General features: G+C 35.5%; 1 protein-coding gene across 1 annotated transcript in view; it reads left to right on the top strand.

Annotated features, from left to right (window-relative positions):
- The window catches only part of LOC138705604 (RYamide receptor-like), a 299,486-nt gene that overhangs the window by 94,433 nt on the left and 180,968 nt on the right, over positions 1 to 24,085 (top strand). Inside the window, exon 3 of the mRNA XM_069834205.1 lies at positions 16,672 to 16,934. Within this exon, the coding sequence (XP_069690306.1) occupies positions 16,672 to 16,934 (263 nt within the window). The remainder of the gene's footprint in view (positions 1 to 16,671; positions 16,935 to 24,085) is intronic.

Raw genomic sequence — 24,085 nt, 5'->3', positions numbered from 1 at the left:
ATTGGAGGATAAGTAGTTAAACCGGGAACGAAGATAATTTGGAGTAGAAGTGTGGAGAACTCGAAACAGAAAAGAGAGCGAATGAAGTGTTCTACGGTTACTAAGTTGCAGCCAGGATAAAGATTTGAACGAGGATATATGCAGGTGGATAAATATGTGAATAGTTAAGTTTAAGGGGTCCGTAAAGATATTCAGTCCATGATTTCATTGACCGAAGTCAGATAACTGTAATATGTTAATAAGATATGCAGAATGAAGCCTAAATAATGTCATTAGTTTGAAGAAGATATTCTTTGAGATATTTCAAACAAAAAAGTCTAATATAATTTTGCTTGTTTTTGTTTCCTTTTTGGGAAAAAGATTATTTTATATGAAATATTTCATAGCATATTTGGGAAAACTACTGAATTAATTCTCAATATGTTTAGTTTTGTCTTTAAATGTGAAAAATATTTGATCTGAACAAATGTAACTTTTCTTCTGAAAAGGAATTTTAAAATAATATATTTGTTCGAATCAAATTTATGTACATTTAAAGGACAAAATTGAAGTTCTTTCAATCATTTATTAGCATAAATACCTTGCTCTTTTAAATTGACTGATCATATTGGAAATTAAATCAATGGCTTTTCCAAAATACGCTACGGTATGAAAATATTCCATATTAACAATTTTTACCTCGAAAAGAAAGCAGAAACGAGGAAAATTTTATTCAACTTTTATTTTTATATTTCAAAGAATAACACTCTGAAATAAATGACATTACTTACTGTTCATCGTGTATACGAGGTTTTGAGCATAAGTTGTGGTAAATATTTTTCCTGTGAGAATGCGGACACGGTTTGAAATTTTGAAATATGCAAATGAAAGGGCAGGATATCTGAAGGGTTCAGAGCCATAGTGAGCCAAGCGTCATTTATTAAAAACGTAGAAAGTAAGGGTTAATATTAAGTGAATAGCATAGTTTAATTAAGATTGACATATCATTTAGTTTGAATGTGTATACTTTATATTACTTGCTATATGTTTCCATTGAATTATGGTAATAACTTCATTTTAACCCTTGTTTTCTACGGTTTTAGTAAATGGCGCTTGGCCAACTATGGTTCTGAACCCTTCATGTGTAGGTCTACTGGTAGGGTAGGGTAGGGAAATAACATCCTTAAACGACACACCATCAAGCTACTTGATAGGACAGGATATGTGGAAGTGCTACTTGAAAGGACAGTATAATATCATGTACTAATTGATAGGATAGAGTAGAGTAGTGATCACACATTCATAAACAATACAGTGTCATGCTCTTCATGTTTCGGAAGAGCATTACAGCACACATACCCATCCTAAAACCCGTCGGTCACATCCAATCTGCACGGCCGTCAACTCAAAACTGCATTAAGCATTATACGTAACTACGCATAACATCACTGTCTGTGCGATAACCATATCACACTGCAGTCCCAGTAGTGATGCGACCACATACTCATAATTGTGATAAAATTGTAGACCATCCTTCCTAATGTACATTTCATACTTTTGAAATAGATTCGTATAGCCACACTCTATCGATAGAATTGAACTCTGGGTACATGGTTAATTTATTAACTACCATTGTCTTGTAAGGATTAATTTTAACAAGTCGCTGTCCAAGCTGATGTCTTGCTTACATGATAAGAGTGATAACATTTTGGAATGGGTGTGGTGGACTACCAATAGGATGGTCTGCACATTCACCACACGATTTTTTCTTTGGGGTACCGTGAAGGACGCAGTTAACAGCACACAAGTTGACGATGAAGAAACATTAGTACAGCGCATTATGGCTGCAGTGGAATCATTCAGACCACTCCTGGAATCTTCGAGAGACGGTGTCAGTCCCCTTGTTGTGCCGCTGTCACACTTGTCATAATGTTAATGTAACTCGTTTTGAACATGTATTAAGGCATGTTGCACATTAAATCTATGCAGTATGTAACAGTAAGTTTTCTTGAAATTTGGCTTTAGGATGTTAATGCATGTAGTGTCGTAATGAAACATCTGGGACACCTAGTTACTGTTCTGAAAATTCTTCGTTAGGTATCCTCTTTGTACTCTGAAAGTTTCTGTATATACGGTAGTTTTATAGCAACCTGTAGATAAAGGAATATACACATTTCTTTAAAATTGTAACTGTTATGGCCAATCAAATACAAGATGGGCCAGTCAAACGGAAAGATTTCAAGACGTAGAGAAAGAATGAAAAGGTACTATTATATCAATTTAATCAGTAGAAATGACAAGTACATGAATAACCATTAGGTATGCAACAAGCAAAAAAATTAATTCTTAAAAATTACGTCAGCCAAGTGGCTTCATTGAAACGCATACATTCTTCGAGTCTGGCCACGAACTGTTGCATAACCCCTCTCAGCATATTGACAGGTATCGTAGCGACCTCTTCTTGTATAGGCCTATGTTGTTTTAGGGCTGGAATTGTTATGGGTAGATTGCCCCCAAACACCTTCATTTTGAGGTGTCTCTATAGGAAGAAATCACATACCATTAAATCAGGTGACCTAGGCGGCCAAACGATATCTCCTTTCCGAAAATGACGCGGCCCGGGAACAAAGCATTCACAGCATCCATCGAAATTCTTGCGGTGTGGCTTGTTGCTCCTTCCTGTTGAAACAGTGTGTTTTAATTTACTGGAAACTGGGCGAGTTGTGGTGTAAAAAAGTTTTGTATCATTTGAACATATCGCACTGAATTTACAGTCACTGCATTTCCGATCTCATTCTCAAAAAAGAATGGGCCGATTATTCCAGTTAATGACACCGTGCACCATATCGTTACCTTTTGGGAACGGAGAGGTTTCTCATGAAGTGAAATCAATTAATTGCAGTTTGCAGTAACGATGAGCACCTTTAACAAAACATTGTAGAGACAAACATCTTGGTTACTAGGGAACGCGGAGATAGTGACGTCACCGCCTAAGAAGTCATAAATTGTAAAGTAAGTAGGTAGAGAAGAGACGGTTATACCACAGTCTACTATATACAGTCACGAAGCTTGAGTTTTGAGGGTGCTAGAAACAATAGACTGTGACGGTACTATTTTGCATTGCCTGTAATGAGGCGATATTAGCGATCCTAGTGGTGAGCAACTATCTAATGTTTGCATATTTACTACGTATTGAGCTTCGCGACTGTATATACTAGACTGTGGTTATATTCAATCTCATCCTCTCTTTATGAACAGTACACTCCCATAAAATCTTTCGCGTTTGAACGGCCCATCTTGTATATAATTCAGCCGAAGAATATGTGCTTCGGATGATTGATATGCAAACTGTACACGAAATGCCTAGAAGAAAGAGGTAGTTACGGCGATGCATAATGTTGTGAGAGCTCTGAAAGACAAATTCTTGCAGAAATAATTGCGGAGAGAAAGTGAATTTCAATATTAAGAATTTGACTGCTTTTAACTTAATAAACTGGGATAAAACTAATAGCCGGCACACAAAATAGTGTTGTGCTTTATTCTTCTCGCCATATATAGCCTACATAGATAATACCGTATAATGAGGTCATACTTTCACGTTGAGTTCCCGCTTCCTAATATGTTTTTAATGATCCACTCAGTTTTCATGACATATGGCTGCTCACGAGCTGTCGTTAAGATTGACCTCTGTTTCCAGCCGCGTAACGATGCTAGCACCGGTTACAGTAGGTCAGCAGAATATCATACCAAGCAAATTAACGGAGTAATAACTATCTAAAATTCATTAGGAAGTTCCCTACCTCCATTCCGGGAGGCAAAATCAATAGAGACGCGACATCCTTGATGTCCCATCGTACAAGCCAAGGCTTCTCTCCTCAATGTATCCATAATAAATGTACAAATTTTTAATTACAAAGAATTTTTTATTTCATTCTTATTAGTCGAGTAGTTAATTTCAAGTAGTGGCGTCATCCTTATAATAAAATTATTATAAGAGAAAGGATGGCGATTAAATTTTGAGGAATTTAATTTACTAAGGTCCACGTTAACATACAAATACAAGGTGGATTGTAACTTCTGCACCAAAATGAAACTGGCAATAGATCATGAGGAGAGATTTGAAAAATCTAAATAAGTTTTTTTCTGTAACATTCACCGTTTTAGAGGAAATCCTTACTTTTCTATGGAACATTAGAGAACATCACGACTGCTGCAATAACTCTAAGCAAGCGCGGCCTGCACTCCTTACCTTCCCTTCCCCCTCTGCTGCACTAAGTCAGTAATACGCGACGTGTGCTGTGTTACAAGATATATTTAAACGATTTTCGCTGTTACTTAGTTTAAATTCATAGCTAAACGGTTTAATTTGTAAGGAAATATTCAAGACATTAACTGTTCAGATAATTGTTGGGTATTTGCTGGTGTAGCAATCAGTCATTTCTTTCGGGCCATTACCGCAATAGAGCGCTGCAAATGTTGGGAAAAGACTTTTTTTCCTGCTTAGCGGTGCTTCATCAAAGGAAAAGTGTAATAAAAGTTTTATTATATTTAACATGTAGAATTACTTCTTAAATTTCGGTGCAGAGGTTACCATCCACTCTGTATAGCATCAGAATATCTTTATTTAAACGCTGAAAGAGCATGTGAATAATACAATAATATGATTTATAGAAATATAAGATAATAGTGGATGTACATCCAGAAACAAGTTTCGCTTAATACTGTGCCGATAGAAATGTGATACGGGCAAGTAACAGCCCGCTTAGCGGTCATTCAGCGAATTAGCTTTCGGCAATAGAATCTCGCATCAGTCCGCGTCACCGTTTTTGGCGTGTGAAATAAGTAACGGGAACAGTCAGTCTGATAACTGTGTTTGGCAAATGTCTGATGTGACTTGAATGGGAAGTTGTACCATTCTCAGCTGCACTAGCAACATGTTCACAAACTGAGAACTGTATATCTAGGACAAACGCCAAAAACGCTGGCGCCAGCTGTACAGGCCTACGCGACGTTACTGGAGCAAATCTGTAATATGATACAGTATTTCTTGCTATTGTCTGTTGAACAACTTTGTGAATCTAATAGTGTATCTCGTATATGGCACATAATATTTAACCCATAATTGTTTTCAAGAAATTTTTTTCATTTCCATTGTAATGGCAGCTAGGAAGTTCGTATCGTAATTCTGATGTTGAATTAATATGAACTGTAACGCAACCAAATGCACAGTAGAAGAGCGGCACGAGACGTCAACAAACCAGAAAAAAAAGTATTGACGGCTGGTAAATAAATTTAACGAAAATTAATTCGGGAAACGAGTAAACCTGTTACACACTCCTGTTTGCATAATTATTTAATAACAAATGAGTTTACTTTCTTGAAATCATAATATTAAGCTTAATATGACGTAAATAATATAATAGCCTAATAACAACAACAACAACAGGCTATCTCATTTTGTTCAGAAACTAAAATATTAATATAAATTAACAGTATTCTTCAAACTATTCAAGCTCCACAGAAAGATACGAATACTATGCTTTGTGTATGTGAACTGCGTATCGTGTATAGCGGACGGGAGCAGGGCGAGGCGCAGGTGACATCATTCTATACTCAACTGAAATCTGCTGTTTTGGTACGAACTTCCTACCTATGGTAAAAACCAGGGACGACACTTTGTCCCAGCGTGGACAGATTTTAGGTTGGTTGTTGCTTGCCTGTATTGACGTTACAGAGGCCATGGGTTCGAAGGTACTGCAGTGTGACAGGAAAAGGCAACCAGTGTGTGCTGCACCGGAGAACAAACGTACTTACGTTTGATTTGTTTAGGATTCGAACCTTATGCTGCTCTCTGCCGCTGCCTGCTTGTTTTTCATTGCAGTGGCTTACCTATAGTTCCTACAGTACTACTGGAGCCGTTGTCACTTAATGGCAAGGTGGTTGTGATCATGACTCTGTGTGCAGTAGTCTAAACATAATACAATGCAGTCAGACAAGAGCTCTAAACTGAATGCAATTGCAACTGCGTTTAGAAGTGAGTATTTTAGTGCGGAGGGCGACAACATACGCTGGACTAAAGGTAAAAGTTCTTAAAGATTTGCAAAAGCAGTGTGAAACGAAAAAGCATAATGAACGTTTGCCGTAATTTCTCTCATCTGCTCGGTTTACAAACTTTGAGTTTTATAATGATTTGTGCGAGATGATGATAACGGCGAATAGTCCAGTACACAAACTCAGTAATCCACATATTCAGCGGTTTATGGAAAAATACACTGCCTAGTATAACATCAATGCGTACAACCCATTTATCGTCTGTGTACGAAAAAACTCTGAATCCATTCGAACAGCTATAGTTAGTAACAAAACATTTGTATCTATAGATGAGACATCGGATGCTGTGGGACGATAAGTAAGAGTAATGTCCTCCAATGAACCAGGAAATAAATTTTTGTTGACAATGGAAATAGCTGCTAGAAAAAGTAAACAGTGCAACTATTGTTAATCTTTTTGAGATGCACCTATGTATAACATCGTACGATGTTGAGCGAACTTTCTCGCAGTACAAGCAAATTTTTAGTGAAAACAGAAAGAATTTCTCTTTTTCACACTTAAAAATGCACATTGTTATATATTGTAACGGACTACAGTTTGTATCAGAATAATGTAAGAAACTCGATTGCAAATACTTGTGTGTAATTTGACTAACTCGTCGTTGTTGTAAATATGTGTAAGTAATATTGTGAAGATGTAACTAATTAAGCCATATGCGATGGCAGTGGTAACCTGTAGAAACGTTGCATTTTTGTTCCGCCGATCTAAATTTAATACTAATTGTAATGTTATTTGTAATTGTAATTATAAATTTAATACTAATTGTAATTTTATTGTTCATATTGTAGTTGGAATCTCCTGGTAGAGGGGTAGAGAAGGCCTGACGGCCTTATCTCTGCCAGGTTAAATAAATAAATACTGCTAAATACTACTACTATACCAGCAAACAGTCGCGTACTATAGCTGGACTGATCGTATCAACTAGTAAACACAGGTACTCTATACACCAGTACCAGTAAACCTCGTGGCGAACTGGGACAAAGTGTCGTCCCTAGTAATAACATTGGAATCATCGACATTACGGATTCCTAAGCCACTTTGCCTCTTTCAGTTTGAGTTGACTGTCAATAATTTGACTCCTATTGTTTTACGTTATAATTTATTGTGAACTACATTTACAGAATAATAACTAAAACCCTTATATTATATTTAAATATTAAGTAATTACTATAAAGTATATCTTCACAACATAAGTTAATTCTTTCACTGTAGTTCTTGTCTTCTTCTTCTTCTTCTTCTTCTTCTTCTTCTTCTTCCTCTTCTTCAGACTCACGTAAAACTATTTCATGGTCAACTACCTTTTAAGTAATATTAGTGAATTCTTGAACGAAATAAATATTAGGTCCCGGTCGGGACAAGTTACCTGGTTGAGGATTTTTCCGTGGTTTTCCATCAACCCAATATGAGCAAATGCTGGGTAACTTTCGGTGTTGGACCCCGGACTCATTTCACCGGCATTATCACCTTCATCTCATTCAGACGCTAAATAACTTAAGCTCTTGATAAAGTGTCGTAAATAACATACTAAAATAAAAAATAAATATTAGGTACCGTGTAGATGGAACCATTTCTCGTATTTACCACCTTTAAAATCGAAAGAAGTTTGGTATACGAATTTTGTGATGCATGGATAATGTCTAATCGAAATTCAATTTCCTGCCATGTCCGCGCCAGTAAATACCTGTCAAAAGCTGCGATGATATCGGAGTCTCTCGATTTCGTGTCTGCGATCTTATCACACTATTTCTGTACGTAATGCGAGATAAATCTACACCGAAACCAGATACTGGTTGCAAATCACAGTTTTACGTATGTATAAGAGTTTCTACCTCCAATGGACCGTTTTCATAAAGCTCAACAAACGCCATTTTTTTTTCGAATTGTGGGTTTTGACTGATTCAGGTCAATTGTAATGAGAGGACTATGATGCAGTGCTCACAAAACTTAACACTTTCCTTTGAAAAGAGTGCCTCAATGTAAAGAGTTTTCACAAAATTCAACATCTCCTTAATATTTTCTATAGTTATTATTTAATTATTTTTGGCCACATTTGATTATATGGACAGATAAATTAACATAGTCTCATTTAGTGGATAAATATATAAATTAGGTATCCATATAAAAGAAAATACTATCGTCCTCGTAGCATACTATGATTAGCCCATGATTTCCCATTCCATATCCAGCTTCATTTTTAACATCTGTAACATTATTTCGTTCATTGTTAAATTAAATAATGATGGGCTTAAGGAGTATCCTTGACGGACTTCCTTTTTGACATGTAGACTATATTTTCTGACAACTTCCCAATCACCTTTAGCCTATATATAAATTATTTGTGTAAATATCCTTAATTCTTAAATTATACCGTTCTGTTTTTCTGAATTCGATAAAAATCTTCAAGCTTCAATCTATCACATGCCTTCTAGAAGTCAACAAAACATAAATAAGTCGGCTCGTTAAATTCTAGAGGCTTTTTCTACTATTTAGATGATTGTAAATATTGCATCGGCATAAGATTTGCCTACATGGAAGTCCTATTTTTCTTCCTGGAAGAAAATTATTTGAAGAAGTTTTTGTTGTACCAATCTTATTGTTACCGTCAGTTCATATTTATCTCTGATTGAGGTTCTGGCTGCTATATAGGGGAAACTCGGAAAATTTGGCAATATGGGAAATTTGGGAATATTCTTGTATTTGTTCTATTGCCAAATTTCCTCCAGAGTTTTAAGAAGTTCAATGACACCTTCATGAAGTGCAACATCTGACTTTTAGTTTTCGTTTCATTCGAATCCGCGCATTTTAGTGGCAGATATTGTTACTAATAGAAAGAAGTGTTGAATACTTCCTTTTGACGTGTTGGTTGTGTGGACGTGTGTATACAAAGACGGAAGAAAAGTGTTGTTCATTACCTACGTTTGTTTGTGCATTATATATCAAAAGCTGAGATTCATATTATAAGGTAAGCCATTTATATAATTAATATTTTCTGTTAATAATTCATCAGGCCTTAGCTCGTTTTATGTTCTTCTTAGCAAAAAATGTCTTCTACAGGGTAGTGTGAATTAGCCATTTTCCTTTATAGTGATATATTGCTGCTCTCTTTGAACAAGAATGTGTACTCGATGGTAAAATTTAAGAGTAGGGACGTATGAGGAATTTTTAGTCTTCAATGCAGCACTGTGTGTGGTGTGTTGCAGATATGCCAAGGGAACGAGGACATTATTCTGAAAAATATTCCAAAGATGATTTGCGGGCTGCGGTTGGAAGTGTTTTGAAAGTTAGATGGTCGACTTATAGGACTTCTAAGAAGTACAATGTGCCCTTTAACAACTTAAGGAGGTTTCTGTATGCATCCTCAGGACCCGATGACGTTGACTTTCCCAAGAAAGAAATACCCCTAGCTCTAACCGTTGAGGAAGAGCAAAAACTGGTGACATATGTAATCAAAATGCAAGAACGTGGGTTTGGGCTATCGACAACAGAAATTAGGAGACAAGCCTTCACTATAATTAATAAGAGTGGTCGGAAAAATCCATTCAATTTTTTTCTTACTTTTGTTTTGTGTTTATGGTATTTAGTGATTTCTTGTCCCAGTAAATTAAGTCTTATAAACCTTGTATCACTGTTTTATTTTTTTAAATTTATTTTTTAATCGTATTGCCAAATTACCCCTGTACTATTGCCAAATTATCCTGATGAAGTACCAAATCTGGAAACATGTAACTTGTTATTTATTAGTGTGTTATGTGTAAAGTAATTTAGATTTGTAAAATTTTCTTTCAGAGGTTTATTGGGATTTAATGTTTAAACACATTCCATAATAGAGGAATATTTAATTTCAGAATATGTAACTACAAACTGTATCAGAATACAAAGTATTGTCAAATTAGAAGAGTCTCCCCTACATCTATTACCAGGCAGTACATCTCACTTGACGATATGTGTCAGAGGAAGAATAATTGTTTGTATGCATCTGAAGTCTGATTAGAGTAATATATAGCTAATCGGTGAAGAAACCAATGCACGGGGAAAGGAACTGGCCACCCTACCCTATTATCTGCTGGCCTAATTGCCTCATAAGTGGTGACATATTGGTATCACTTGTGAGGTTCAAACCTGTCTTCGGACAGTTGACTAAACAACAGTACATATTAAAAATATTTGAATCTGCACTTAAGCTGTTATCGAAATTCCGCTTTCAATGTACTAGCACCACCTTCGCTTTTGCTATAACCACTCTCACTATTATTATTACTATCACAAATGGGTAGGATATGATGGTAGAGACTGGATTAATCTTGCTCAGGATAGGGATCAATGGCGGGCTTATGTGAGGGCGGCAATGAACCTCCGGGTTCCTTAAAAGCCAGTAAGTAAGTGAGTATCACAAATTCTACTAATTATCCATAGCGTCACTCTCACTGTCATCACTTTTACTTTCACTGTCACTATCAAACTTGAAATTTCACTATCACTACCTCTTCTTTACTATTACCACTTTTACTCACAGTAGTGAGTAGTGTAGTGATTATTGTGATAAGTCAGAAGTCGAAGGACGCATGATCAACTGACGTTGGTAGGTATCATCGATTTTATAATTGGGTTAATCTTTCTGACAGCACAATGATCCTGGGGTCGACTCATCCTCTAACAGAAATGAGTACCAGCTGGTTTTCATTGGGGTAAACGACGCAATCACGTAGAGCTGACATCGCTATTGCTACTAATATTGATTGTCTGCAGAGGCGGGAGTCTTAACCTCCCGCTACTCTGTGGACCACCATACACTGGAAAAGCGAAAACTTCGCTAAATTTACTTCCACTCTCACTGCCACTATTACTATTTCCACTCTCATTTTCACTTTTACCACCTCTACTTTCACCGTCATTTTCACCAACTCCACTTTCAATGTCACTACCACCATATTCACTTTTACTGTCACTCTGCTACAGCTCCACATCCACTACCCCAACGGAGACTTTCACTATCAACATTACTACCATCTGGAAGCTTCGCTACTCCTAATTCAACATTGAAGTTCCTTCTTTATTTGTTAAGAACTGTTTCACAATATTAACAGAGTTTTAATTAAAAACGAAAGATAAAAATGCGAAGAAAGTGAAAAATTATTGTCGTGGTAAAGTTTTAAAAAATATGTAACGGTACATAAAGAAATAGAATCAAATACACATAGAGGAGGATTAAACGATGTAATGAAATATTATTACATTTTATCCAATATTCTTTTGAGAAGATTAACTCCCTATGTAAACGAAATTATTCTGGATCATCAGTGTGGTTTTCGGCGTAATAGATCGACTATAGATAAGACTTTTTTATTCGACAGATATTGGAGAAAAAATGGGAGTATAAGGGTACAGTGCATCAGTTATTCATAATTTAAGAAAGGCATATGGCTCAGTTAAGAGAGAAGTATTATATAATTCTTATTGGATTTGGTATTTCCAAGAAGCTAGTTCGTTTAATTAAAATGTGTCTCAGTGAAACGTACAGCAGAGTCCGTATAGGCCAGTTTCTATCTGAAGCTAAAGCAAGAAGATGTATTATCACCTTTACTTTTTAACTTTGCTGTAGAACAGTGGTCGTCAACACTCGCTGATAACGTAATATGCTCCGTCGTGCAGAAGGGAGAGGAGAAAGCATACACGCCAGCAGCCACGAATGTATGCTAGTGCAATGTCTTATCCGCGGGTAAGACGCTAGCCCGAGGGTGCACTGTGCTGTAGAATATGCCATTAGAAAAGTCCAGGTTAACAAAGAAGTTTTGGAATTGAACGAGTTACGTCAGCTGTTTGTCTATGCGGATGACATGAATATAAATTTCTACCTAATGACATTAATCACTTAGTATACTCGTAGACTCTGGCATTGAAACTGCTAAAATGACAATATGGTACAATAGCAATATCAGGTTATTTAACTACGCTGTATCGGCTACTAGGTTATTTAGCGTCGATGGAATTGGTGATAGCGAGATGGTATTTGACAAGATGAGGCCGAGGATTCGCCATAAATTACCTGACATACGTCTTATGATTTGTAAAAACCTCGGGAAACACGAACAAGGTAATCAGTCCAAGCTGGAATCGAACCCAATCCCGAACGCAACTCTGGATCAGCAGGCAAACGCGCTACCGCCTGAACTACGCCGGTAGCTAGCACGAATATTACTTTCTTAATATAGTTAAAGGATATTTCTGTTGTTGTTTAGTCAATTGTTTGAAGACAGGTCTGAAACTCACAAGTGATACCAACAAGGCACCACGTATGAGGCAATAGTTCCTTTCCCCCCCTCCTTCATTGCCTACATCGCCGATTAGCTACATATTACACAAGGAATATTTCTATAGTTACGTTTTTATTAGCTTATCTCTGATTGAGGTTGATACATCTATTATCAGGCAGTACATCTCGCTTGATGATATGTGTCAGAAAAAGAATAGTAATTATTGCATACGTCTTAAGTTTGATTAGTGAAATATATTACTAGTCGGCGATGTATGCAATGGAGGAGGAAAAGAACTGGCCACCCTACCCCTTTATCCCCTGGATTAGTTGTCTAATGAGTGCATTATTGGTGTCACTTCTGAGGTTCCAACTAATCTTCGGATAGTTTACTAAACATACACAATGGATACCAAATTCTTAGATTTTAAAATTCTTATGTGATTATATCCAAGTTTTAATTTTGCATAATGGTATTTTATATTAAACTTTTATGTTACCTAAATTTATGTAAATTTAGATCTGTGATGCAATTTGTCGCGCGTACGTGCCGAACCGCACGTGTAGTTCACACGCGGAGCACGTCTCTTGTGGAGAACGAGGAAAGAAAGAATTGAACGTTCGCATGACATACAGTTATGACGGAGGCAAGGGAGAAGTTGTAGAGTAAGTTTCAGTCTGATTGGTTTGTTGGGTTCTTATGTACAGAACATGATGACGATGTTTTGTGCTTAATATATAAATACGAGGTGGTTATTTATTAAACTTTCCTTTCTTAACCAACCCTAGACAGGAAAGTATTTATACAACGGGTACCAAACTCTGTAGGAATTATGTCCAGATTATGGGCCACGGGATTTGCATTTTTATACCATACTTTGACCACCAGGTGCCATTTGTAGTTAACAGGTGCTGATAGGCCTCATGAACCAGCATCAGTGCAGTCGTTAAAGAGCCAAAATGGTCTTGGATATGAAGAGCAGAGCGTTATTAGTGAAGCTCTTTTATCAGAAGAACAACAACGCTGCGGCTGCACTTCGAGAATGTCGCCGGATGAAAGAGGCTCTCTTTCCAGACCAGCTTTGTCCCCCTCTCCCCCGTACTTCACATCACAGCACAACCTTCCGTTTAGTTTACGTTCCAATGTTTGTATTACGATGCGAACAACTCCAAAGCTTGATTCAGAGTACGACATTTGAAGTTTTACGAATAACTTTCAAACTAACGATAATCGGACCCATGTTTATATGACATTTTATACTCAAAATGGTTTATGGAACTGATTCCTAAAGCGCGGATCATTAGTCGTGAATGACCCTGTATAGCTTTAGAGAAGTCTCTCATGATCATATATCTGTGAATTGAAATACTCGTAGGCAATGCTGTCATGGAGGCCATACGGAGCCATATATCATATGGGAACCTACAATTTTTTAAATTAATCGTATGGGGAAAAGAAAATGTTGTCTGTATGGAGCAATACGGCATATGGGTGCCTAAGTTTTGTACGCGAAGATCTGTACAGATCTTAGATCATCTCTTGCTGTTCCTAATATATTTTGTTTGATGTTCATAAACAAAAATTGTCCACCTCTGCAGCACTGGAATCCACAATTATATAAAATAATGGTTGAAAAACAAGAAGTGCTGCAAATACACACTCCAATATTCATCGAGACAAGTGTGCAAAACAATTTCTTTACGTCTTCTTTAATACCAAAAAAATTAAAGAGAGAGGAGAGTAAAATATATTTCAAGGGAGAAAACTAGGGGTGGGGCGTATGGCCAAGAAAAGAATTACCTTGACAGCACTGCTGATAGGCTATATGTTGTGCCTCCAGGATGTAACCACTATTTTATGGAGAAATAACTCATCGTTAGTTATTTATAAAGCCTGTAGATTTTCCTATTATGCAGAGTACAGAGTGATTCTATGACTTTTTTTATAAACAATTAGGGATGATAGAGGAGATCAGTATGCACAATTTTCTTATAGGAAGTCATGTTCGGAAACGTTTCGATTGGTAGTTACAGAACGTGATGAGTGTGCTAAACAGTCTTGAGTACCTGTGAAGGGCCATGGTAAAATAAATAATTTTTAATTCTTTAATACACTCTTTTAACACTTGTAAATCACTGTACAATAGGTACAGTAAATAATATTGTTTTCTTCAATGTTTGCCATGTTATTGCTCTGTTGATTCTTGTAAACATTATAAAGTTGATGTGAACAGGTACAATACTTTTTCAGGGTACATTAAAATAGCCATCTGACATCGAACTCATGGTCCCAGCAAAGCACCGAAATCTCACCTCAGTTTATATGCAGCTGTCCTTGTATTATGTTAGGTTTTGTGTTAGGGATAACGCACAACATTAATTTTGATTTCTTTAGTTTTTTGTTACCACTGGAAGATTCACATATTCACATTAAGAGAACATCCTCATATGCATTTTATTTATGCAAGGGCAAATAGAATAAAATCCGCAAGCCTTTAACAGTCAAAAAATATTTTACGATGCCAAGTAACCCATACCATGTTTGTAAGAATTCACCAACCTTTGCTGCAATAGAATGTCTACAATCAAACATAAAAAAGGAGGCCTTGAGTTTCGATGCTAGCTGACTACACTTACTACAAATATCAAGGCTTGTAAATTTGTATAATACGTACATATATGTTTTGTACATCTACATTGTTGATTCCGGGTATAATTGATAATAATTTACTTGTAAAATAATGGTCTAAGCATTATTCTCTCAGCAGAGATAAGAAATGATGAGAAAGTAGTCGGAAGTAACAAACAGCCTATTTTCACCTGAGATTTAGAGGAAATTCGCTATTCTTGACTATCGACGATAATATTGACTATTACTTTAACGACAATGATATTACGATGATTTTCACTACGGTGATATTGACATTGATTCTAAGAAAACGTGACGACAGTGATATAACGACGATGATTTTTATTAAGATGATACTGACGAAGATGATATTAACAAAGATTATATTATTGACGATGATATTGACGACAGCGATTTTGACTAAAGTGGTAATTGACTACGGCGATATTGAAGACTGTGATAATGACGATGATTTTGACTATAGTAATATAACGACGGTGATATTTACTGCGGTGATACTGACTACCCAGATATTGACTGCGGTAATATTGACGATGATTTTGACTACAGGGATATGACGACGGCAATATTAACGTCGATGATTTTGCTTAAGGCGATTTTGACTGTTTGTAAGATTATAGTGACGACTATGGTTTTAACTAAGATTAATTGACTACGATGATATTGACGATCTTAATATTGAAGACAGTGATAAATAGACGATTTTTAGAACAGTGATACGACAATTGTGACATTGGCAACTATGATAACGACGGTTGTATAACTGCAATGATAAAATGTTATTGATGACGATGATTTTGACTGCAGTGATATAAGACTGTGATATTGAGAATTATTTTCATTACGGTGATATTGAGAACCACGATATTGAGAATTGTGATATTGGACACTATGATTTTGATTTTGATTGGTTATGATGATTTTGACCACAGTGATATTAGCAACGGTGATGATACGGTGATTTTGATCACGCTGATATTGCCGATAGTGATATTTAAGACGATGATTTTGACTACGGTGATATTGGCAACGGTGATTACTACGGTGATTTTGACGATGATTTTGAGGATCATGTTATTGATGACTTTGATATTGGCGATGATGATTTTGACTACGGTGATATTGACGATGGTGATACTGACTACGGTGATTTTGACGATGGTAATTGAGGAGCATATTTTCAAAACCTGACATGTCCACTTTCAGAAAATATACTTCATATGCCAAAAACTTAAATCTCTGCAATGAACTAAATATTTTCTGTGGTGAAATAGAGAAGATTATTTATTTTACTATTGATTCATATAACATTTTACCGTAGAAAAATGTTCGTTGATTACAGAAGATATCAGATGATGACGATATTAAAAATCTGGATCATATGAAGAAACAAAGAGGAAGGCAGAAAATAGGAATGATTGCAGAAAGACCTGCCCTTGGGCAGAACACTAAATGAATTAATGAGTGAATGAATTAATTAATGTACAGACACATATAGTTGTAACATTTTCTGAAAATGGACATGTCAGGTTATGAAAGTTTGCTCCTAAATTTTGACTGCGATAATTTTGATGACGATAATGTTGACGATGGTGATATTGAGGACGATGACTTAGAAGATTCAGATTTTGAGAACGGTGGTGCTGAAGTTAATGATGTCAATAATTATTATATGTTACAGGCGGTGTCGGTGTTCGTGAGCGCTTACACACTGGTGGCCATTAGCGTGGACCGGTACATGGCCATCATGTGGCCGCTGAAGCCCCGCATGAGCAAGCGCCATGCAAAGCTGATAATCGGCGTGGTGTGGCTGGTGGCGCTGGGGACGGCGCTGCCCATCCTGCTGCTGTCCAAGCTGGGCCAGCCCTCGGCCTGGTACCGCGAGTGCGGCCACTACGTATGCCAGGAAGACTGGACCGACCCCAATCTCCGCAATTGCTACACGTGAGTACAACCCTTCTGTTCTTCAAGTTAAACCACAACAACGCCAAGTCGTGGTTCTGTTTCATTGCCACAGTCATCGTCATATTCATGTAGTACTCTCAATAGCCTGTTCCGACTTCAGTCAACAAATGGAACAGTTACCGTACTTACAAATAGTGAAGGAATCGAAAGGTATATGGAGAATGAAGAGAGAAAAGTTAAAAGAGACCTTATTAGTATAATCAATAGGACTAGGATTTTGATGAAATTGCATCTATTTTCTAGTAAGCCAGAAACATAACCGCTTTAGTATTTATATGGTATGTGATAAACTGAGTGTTTTAAGACATATTTGTTAGGGCATTTTTTGCATTTTTTGCCTGTTTCAACTGATAAGAGCATCTTTTGTGTTATTTGGACATTTTCGAGGCATTTTCATTTAATTTTGTCCACAAATCCCCATTATTAATATAAAATAATGTTTATTTCCTTTGATATTTTGTCTACATATTTTTTCCATTAATACCCTTTATTTTTTACTCGGTTATTTAACGACGCTGTACCAACTACGAGAGTATTTAGCGTCGATGGAGTTGGTGATAGTGATATGATATTTGGCGAGATGAGGCCGAGGATTCGCCATAGATTACCTAACATTTGCCTTACGGTTGGGAAAAACCTCGGAAAAAACCCAACCAGATAATCAGCCCAAGCGGGAATCGAACCCGCTCCGGAGCGCAACTCCGGATCGGCAGGCAAGCGCCTTAACCGACCGAGCTATGCCGGTGGCTAATACCCATTATTTTGTATAATATTTTAATCGTTTTTCTACACAAATATTGCTCTTTTAACATAGTACACCCCATGTAATGGATCAGTACAACCATCACTTCAATATAGACTCCTCTATACTTGCTAATTCCTTATAAGAGTGGCCTTGTGATGGGCTACATGGAAACTACGTCAGGTAAAATAATTAATTAAAGTGTACCACTTAGAAAAAATTATGTAAAATTAAATAAACTTAAATGTTGATACTAGAATTTAATTCAATTACTAGTCTAAATATTAAGTAGCACAAAACTCCTTTTCCTACTAAGCCAATTTTAGAATGTAATATCAACTTTTTGGGCATTTTTAAGGGCATTTTTGAACGATTTTTAGATCATGAATGCATTGTTTTTAGGACATTTTTTTATGATTTATAGGTCATCAAAATCCTAGCCCTAATAATCAACAATGCCAAATTAGGCCGTCGAAGATCTGATTTTGTCTCAAACGCTTGACTGTGGAATAGGTTATTTCCTTTTCCATCTCGTCACAGTTAAGATCGTCACTGGTATGACTCGTCACCAGGTTTGCCAGATGTCCGATTTGGCAGGACATGTCCCGATTTTCATATAAAATCCCGAGTCCCGCTTCGGTGCCAGGCGGGACGCAAACAGTCCTTCCATTAGAAAATTAGCATCAGTTGTATAATTTTATCGTTGCCTAGTAACTATTTTATATTCAGCCTAAATAATAATTACATTAAATTTAAATTAATTTTTTTAACAATGTAGGTTTGCACATTGGAAAAAAAAACTAATATTTTGGCAAGTGTAAGATTTGTGACAACGAATTCAGTTGTGAATATGATATTTCTGAACATTTGAAAAGAGACGTTCATCAGAAATGCATGGCACAGAGAACGGAAGAAAAATTTGTTAAAAAATGCTCAAGTACAGTAATAAATATGTATATAAGCTCTAAAAATGTATACTGTATGTTAAATGATGGGTTTCGAGCGGTAATATGTTAAGTCATAAAATAAATACGAATTTAGCTATCAATAAATTTTATGTCACTGTAATCAATGAAAAACATTGAAATTTAAATATTTTGTAATGCTATCTCATAGAATTTGTGCTTTACAAATAAACAGCTGGGGAAATCTATGAGACAGAGCTATTATTAAATCATTGAGTTAATAATAATTTGGCATTACATATTATTGTTACAAGTCCTTCAGAAAGACGCCAGATAAATGTGGTGTAACTTACAGCCAGATAAATATTGTTTTGCGCTTGTAAACCTGTACCTACAATATTCTTTTTTATTAAAATTGTAATTTTGATATTCATATTATTAGTTTCTTTAATTGCATACAAAGGGATAATTTTTAATAAATTTTTGCGGTCACGAAAATGTCAACTCTGCCCACATTCATATCACTCTTCCTTTAAGACAAAACGTAAGTACTGTGTGTGATGGAAGAAGGATGTCCCTCCTTGGTAGATCTAAAATCTGGCAATCCTGTTCGTCACTGATAATTCGTCACATTTTGTAACTAGTCACTCGGTATATTTTGTCACAGGTTATAACTGATCGCACGCTTTTATTTGTCAAATATACTTGTCATTCATCATTACTAGAGCCCGGACAAATATCCGTTGTTTTCAATATGTCCGCGTTGCGACTATAGCTTGTCTGATAAAAGTGGAACTTGTAACTGTAAATAATAGGGACGGGGTGTGTAAGTAGCTAATTACAGTACAGCACAAGTATTAATCAATGATGTGAAACAAATTTATAATATATGCCTGCAGTAAATGAATTTAGTTTACATTGTAATTAACATTAGTTCTGTTTGACTGAAAACATAATAAATTACTACTTATTATGGATATATCTACGAGTACGTGCAATACAAAATATACTAGACATAAATTTATTATCGCCATCTTCTATTTGCTCGTCAAACACGTTGGAATAAGAAATTTTTAAAACTCTAAAGAGAGAAAGAATTTGGTTGGGTCACTGGCTGAGGAGAAACTGCGATTTGAAGGATGCACTGGAAGGAAATTTCGTGGCCGAAGAAGAATCAGATGATAGAAGGCATTAAGATGTATTGATCTGTGCGGAGAGGAGGGCAGAAAATAGAAAAGACTGGAGAATGCTGAATTTTCAGTGAAAGACCTGCCCTTGGGCAGAATAATATGAATGAATGAATGAATGAATGAATGAATGAATGAATGAATGAATGAATGAATGAATGAACTAGTGCACAACAGGAAGCATCTCCAAACATCCCTATCTGTTTGACTTTAACACTCCCCACTCTTCTCTATATTTTCTCTTAGGCTATTGCATCTGGCCGCGAAACCAGGTGGCCCGGGTTCGAATCCCGGTCGGGGCAATTTACCTGGTTGAGGTTTTTTCCGGGGTTTTCCCTCAACCCAATACGAGCAAATGCTGGGTAAATTTCGGTGCTGGACCCCGGACTCATTTCACCGGCATTATCACCTTCATTTCATTCAGACGCTAAATAACCTAGATGTTGATACAGCGTCGTAAAATAACCCAATAAAATTAAAAATCTTAGGCTATTCTCAGTCATCGCGCCAGAAATCCAATTATCCAGTGAGTGATTTTTTTGTATTTTATGAGCGGTTTGTGTGAATGTCTTCGCTTGTGATGCCTCCTGCAAAATTATTACAAGTAGTAAAATTTCAACCAGAACACATTTCCCGCGCACAAGTGTCCACTGGTGAGGTTGTCAAGATAAAACTGGTGCTTTCAAAAACCATGGTTACAGAGTAAAAATGCATTGTGCAGAAAAAAAAAGTATGGCTTGCTTGAACCTGGATCTTATAAACTCACAATTTGTACACTAAAATTTTGTCCAGTAAGCTCATTTGATATTGAACGGACATTTAAAATATTAAAAAATATCCTTGTAGATAACCAAGTATGATAACAGAGAACCTAGAAAATTTGTTAGTCGTGTTTGGAATCAGAAAAAGTGTACCCAATATATTAAATGTAAATGTCAAATGATACTAAAAATAATTGTACCTACCTGATATGTGATATTCACATTTTGTGTTTAGGTAGATAGAAGATAGCTAAAAAAATTGTATGTTGCATGGTCTGCATATTTATTGTTTTATTATGCATATATCAGATTTCCTTTGTGCATATAAATTCTGTGCATATTGTTTATGCATATAAATTCTGTGCATATTGTTTGTGCATATAAATTCTGTGAATATTGTTTATGCATATAAATTCTGTACATATTGTTTATGCATATAAATTCTGTGCATATTGTTTGTGCGTATAAATTCTGTGCATATTGTTTGTGCATATAAATTCTGTGTATATTGTTTATGCATATAAATTCTGTGCATATTGTTTATGCATATAAATTCTGTGCATATTGTTTATGCATATAAATTCTGTGAATATTGTTTATGCATATAAATTCTGTGAATATTGTTTATGCATATAAATTCTGTGCATATTGTTTATGCATATAAATTCTGTGCATATTGTTTGTGCGTATAAATTCTGTGCATATTGTTTATGCATATAAATTCTGTGCATATTGTTTGTGCGTATAAATTCTGTGCATATTGTTTGTGCATATAAATTCTGTGTATATTGTTTATGCATATAAATTCTGTGCATATTGTTTGTGCATATAAATTCTGTGCATATTGTTTGTGCATATAAATTCTGTGTATATTGTTTATGCATATAAATTCTGTGCATATTGTTTGTGCATATAAATTCTGTGAATATTGTTTATGCATATAAATTCTGGGCATATTGTTTGTGCGTATAAATTCTGTGCATATTGTTTATGGATATAAATTCTGTGCATATTGTTTATGCATATAAATTCTGTGCATATTGTTTATGCATATAAATTTGTGCATATTGTTTATGCATATAAATTCTGTGCATATTGTTTGTGCGTATAAATTCTGTGCATATTGTTTATGCATATAAATTCTGTGCATATTGTTTGTGCGTATAAATTCTGTGCATATTGTTTGTGCATATAAATTCTGTGCATATTGTTTGTGCATATAAATTCTGTGTATATTGTTTATGGATATAAATTCTGTGCATATTGTTCGTGCATATAAATTCTGTGCATATTGTTTATGCATATAAATTCTGTGCATATTGTTTATGCATATAAATTCTGTGCATATTGTTTATGCATATAAATTCTGTGCATATTGTTTGTGCATATAAATTCTGTGCATATTGTTTATGCATATAAATTCTGTGCATATTGTTTACGCATATAAATTCTGAGCATGCTTTCTCTTATTCAGAAATTTCTCTTGGAAGCGGATACAATGTAATTTCATTCAGTTAATTAAGAGGAGGAATGTAAATAAGAAACCAAATTATGTTGAGGTAGTAGTGTTGTGATATCACGGCATGAACTCTGGGTATCACTTCGAGATATCAAGAGTTGAACTGAAGTTAGTAATAACAATGAAAATAGAACTGAAATGACCGTCTTACATGGAATAATAGTAAATGTTTTCTCTCCAGAGATACATGAGATCTGGTACGTTACGAGTATTAACCTGAATAAGTGAGGTTATGTATTTGAGTGATTTATTTGACGACGCTGTATCACTGCTAGGTCATTTAATGTTGATAGAGTTGGTGACACTGGGGTAGTATTTCGCGATATCAGACCGACAGTTCGCCATGGGCTTACCTGAAATTCGTCTTATAATTGCGGAAGACCTGAAGAAAAATCCAAGCAGGCAATCAGCCCAAGCTGGAATCGAACCAACGCCGAAGACGTTACGTTGATTGCATCTATTTAAAAACTATTTTCTTTTCAGTTTAGCTTAACTTACGTTATTTCCTCTCAATATATGTAACACAATTTAAGAAATGTTACTATTTTGTTGAGTGAGATACATTTTTGCAGGAAATTGAAATGTATAATATTTATCTTATTATTTTATTAAATTCTGTAGTGCAATAAATTATAAAACTATGTTACTTTAATCAAGAATTTTATACCGTATTTTACCAGAAGATACAGATTTTTTGAAGTGAATAAATAGCCAACGAACTTAGATTTCAAACTAGTACTGTTTCATGTTAACCATGATGTTAAATGCCTGAATGCAAGTCACTCTACAATACGAGTACACAAACAGGCTTTCTAGAGTTCCGCCTGGACTGGGCTAATAAAACCAGGGCTGAATGGGCCAGTCCTAAATTTTAATTTGCTCTCTAACTGCGCCGGAACCCGAGCCTGACGGCAGGCAGTTACGGGCATGAGTATTGTCTGCTTTGCCGGCTTCTGTCAGCCACCTCTGGGAACCTTAAAATTAATATGGGTAGCTCAGTTTCTATAGTTGTCTATCTGCTGTAGAAATCTGTATTTACATTTTGAATGAAGGTTTCGAAAATAGTCCATTATCAGTATAATCTCTCGCGTGTCCTAATGTCCCGTAGTACTGACGTGCTCTCAGCATAAATGGAATGACGAATTGAATCGGTCATAGTCATATTTTTCTGTATTTTGATATTCGAAGAAAAGTCTTCTACTAGCGTAATAATTTTAAAGTTATGCTTCTGTTTTGTTTACGTATCACTCACTATGATAATTCTAAGCTACAAAGTATAATTGGTTTGTTTCATCCTCTTTAGAAAAAAATAAGAAATCTATCAACATGTCCGTTTCGTTAAGAACTGACTTCGTGCCGACATCTTAATGTTCCTACAAATCTGCCTCCAATTTACTGCAACAAGTCTGTAATAAATTATCGTCGACACATTGGAAAAATTTGTGACGTTACGAAAATTTATCGTTCAATAAATCAAATGGATACAGCAATAAATTTAATAACGAGTTTCTTCAAGAACTGAGTTTTAAACTTCCTTCTTGTAATCTGAAATGTACTGCGTTTGCTATAATTAACTGAATATTTAGGGAAAGTAGGGATGACGGAAAACCGAATTACAAATTGGCGTGTTTAATGTCTGATACTTTGACATGGTCAAATATGCGGAGACGTAGTCTCAAAGGCTGCTGTTACACTATCAAAGTTCTTTGACAAAGATCTTTTATAAAATATATATTATGAAATATATGACAATGTAATGGACCTTCTTTGCAAAAGTTTCTTTGATAAAAGATTTCTGTACCTTGAAACAAGTATGGCGGAACACAAATTTAACTGGACTGTTGCTACCACAAAAATTCTGATATTGGAGTGTGAAGGAAAATGGAATCTTTTAAATAAATAATAATAATAATGATAATAATAATAATAATGTTATTATTATTATTATTATTATTATTATTATTATTATTATTATTATTATTATTATTACTTACTTACAAATGGCTTTTAAGGAAC

Source organism: Periplaneta americana, chromosome 9 (assembly GCF_040183065.1).
Source record: "Periplaneta americana isolate PAMFEO1 chromosome 9, P.americana_PAMFEO1_priV1, whole genome shotgun sequence".
In the NCBI taxonomy this organism is placed as follows: domain Eukaryota; kingdom Metazoa; phylum Arthropoda; class Insecta; order Blattodea; family Blattidae; genus Periplaneta; species Periplaneta americana.
This window is presented reverse-complemented; position numbering and strand designations above follow the sequence as displayed.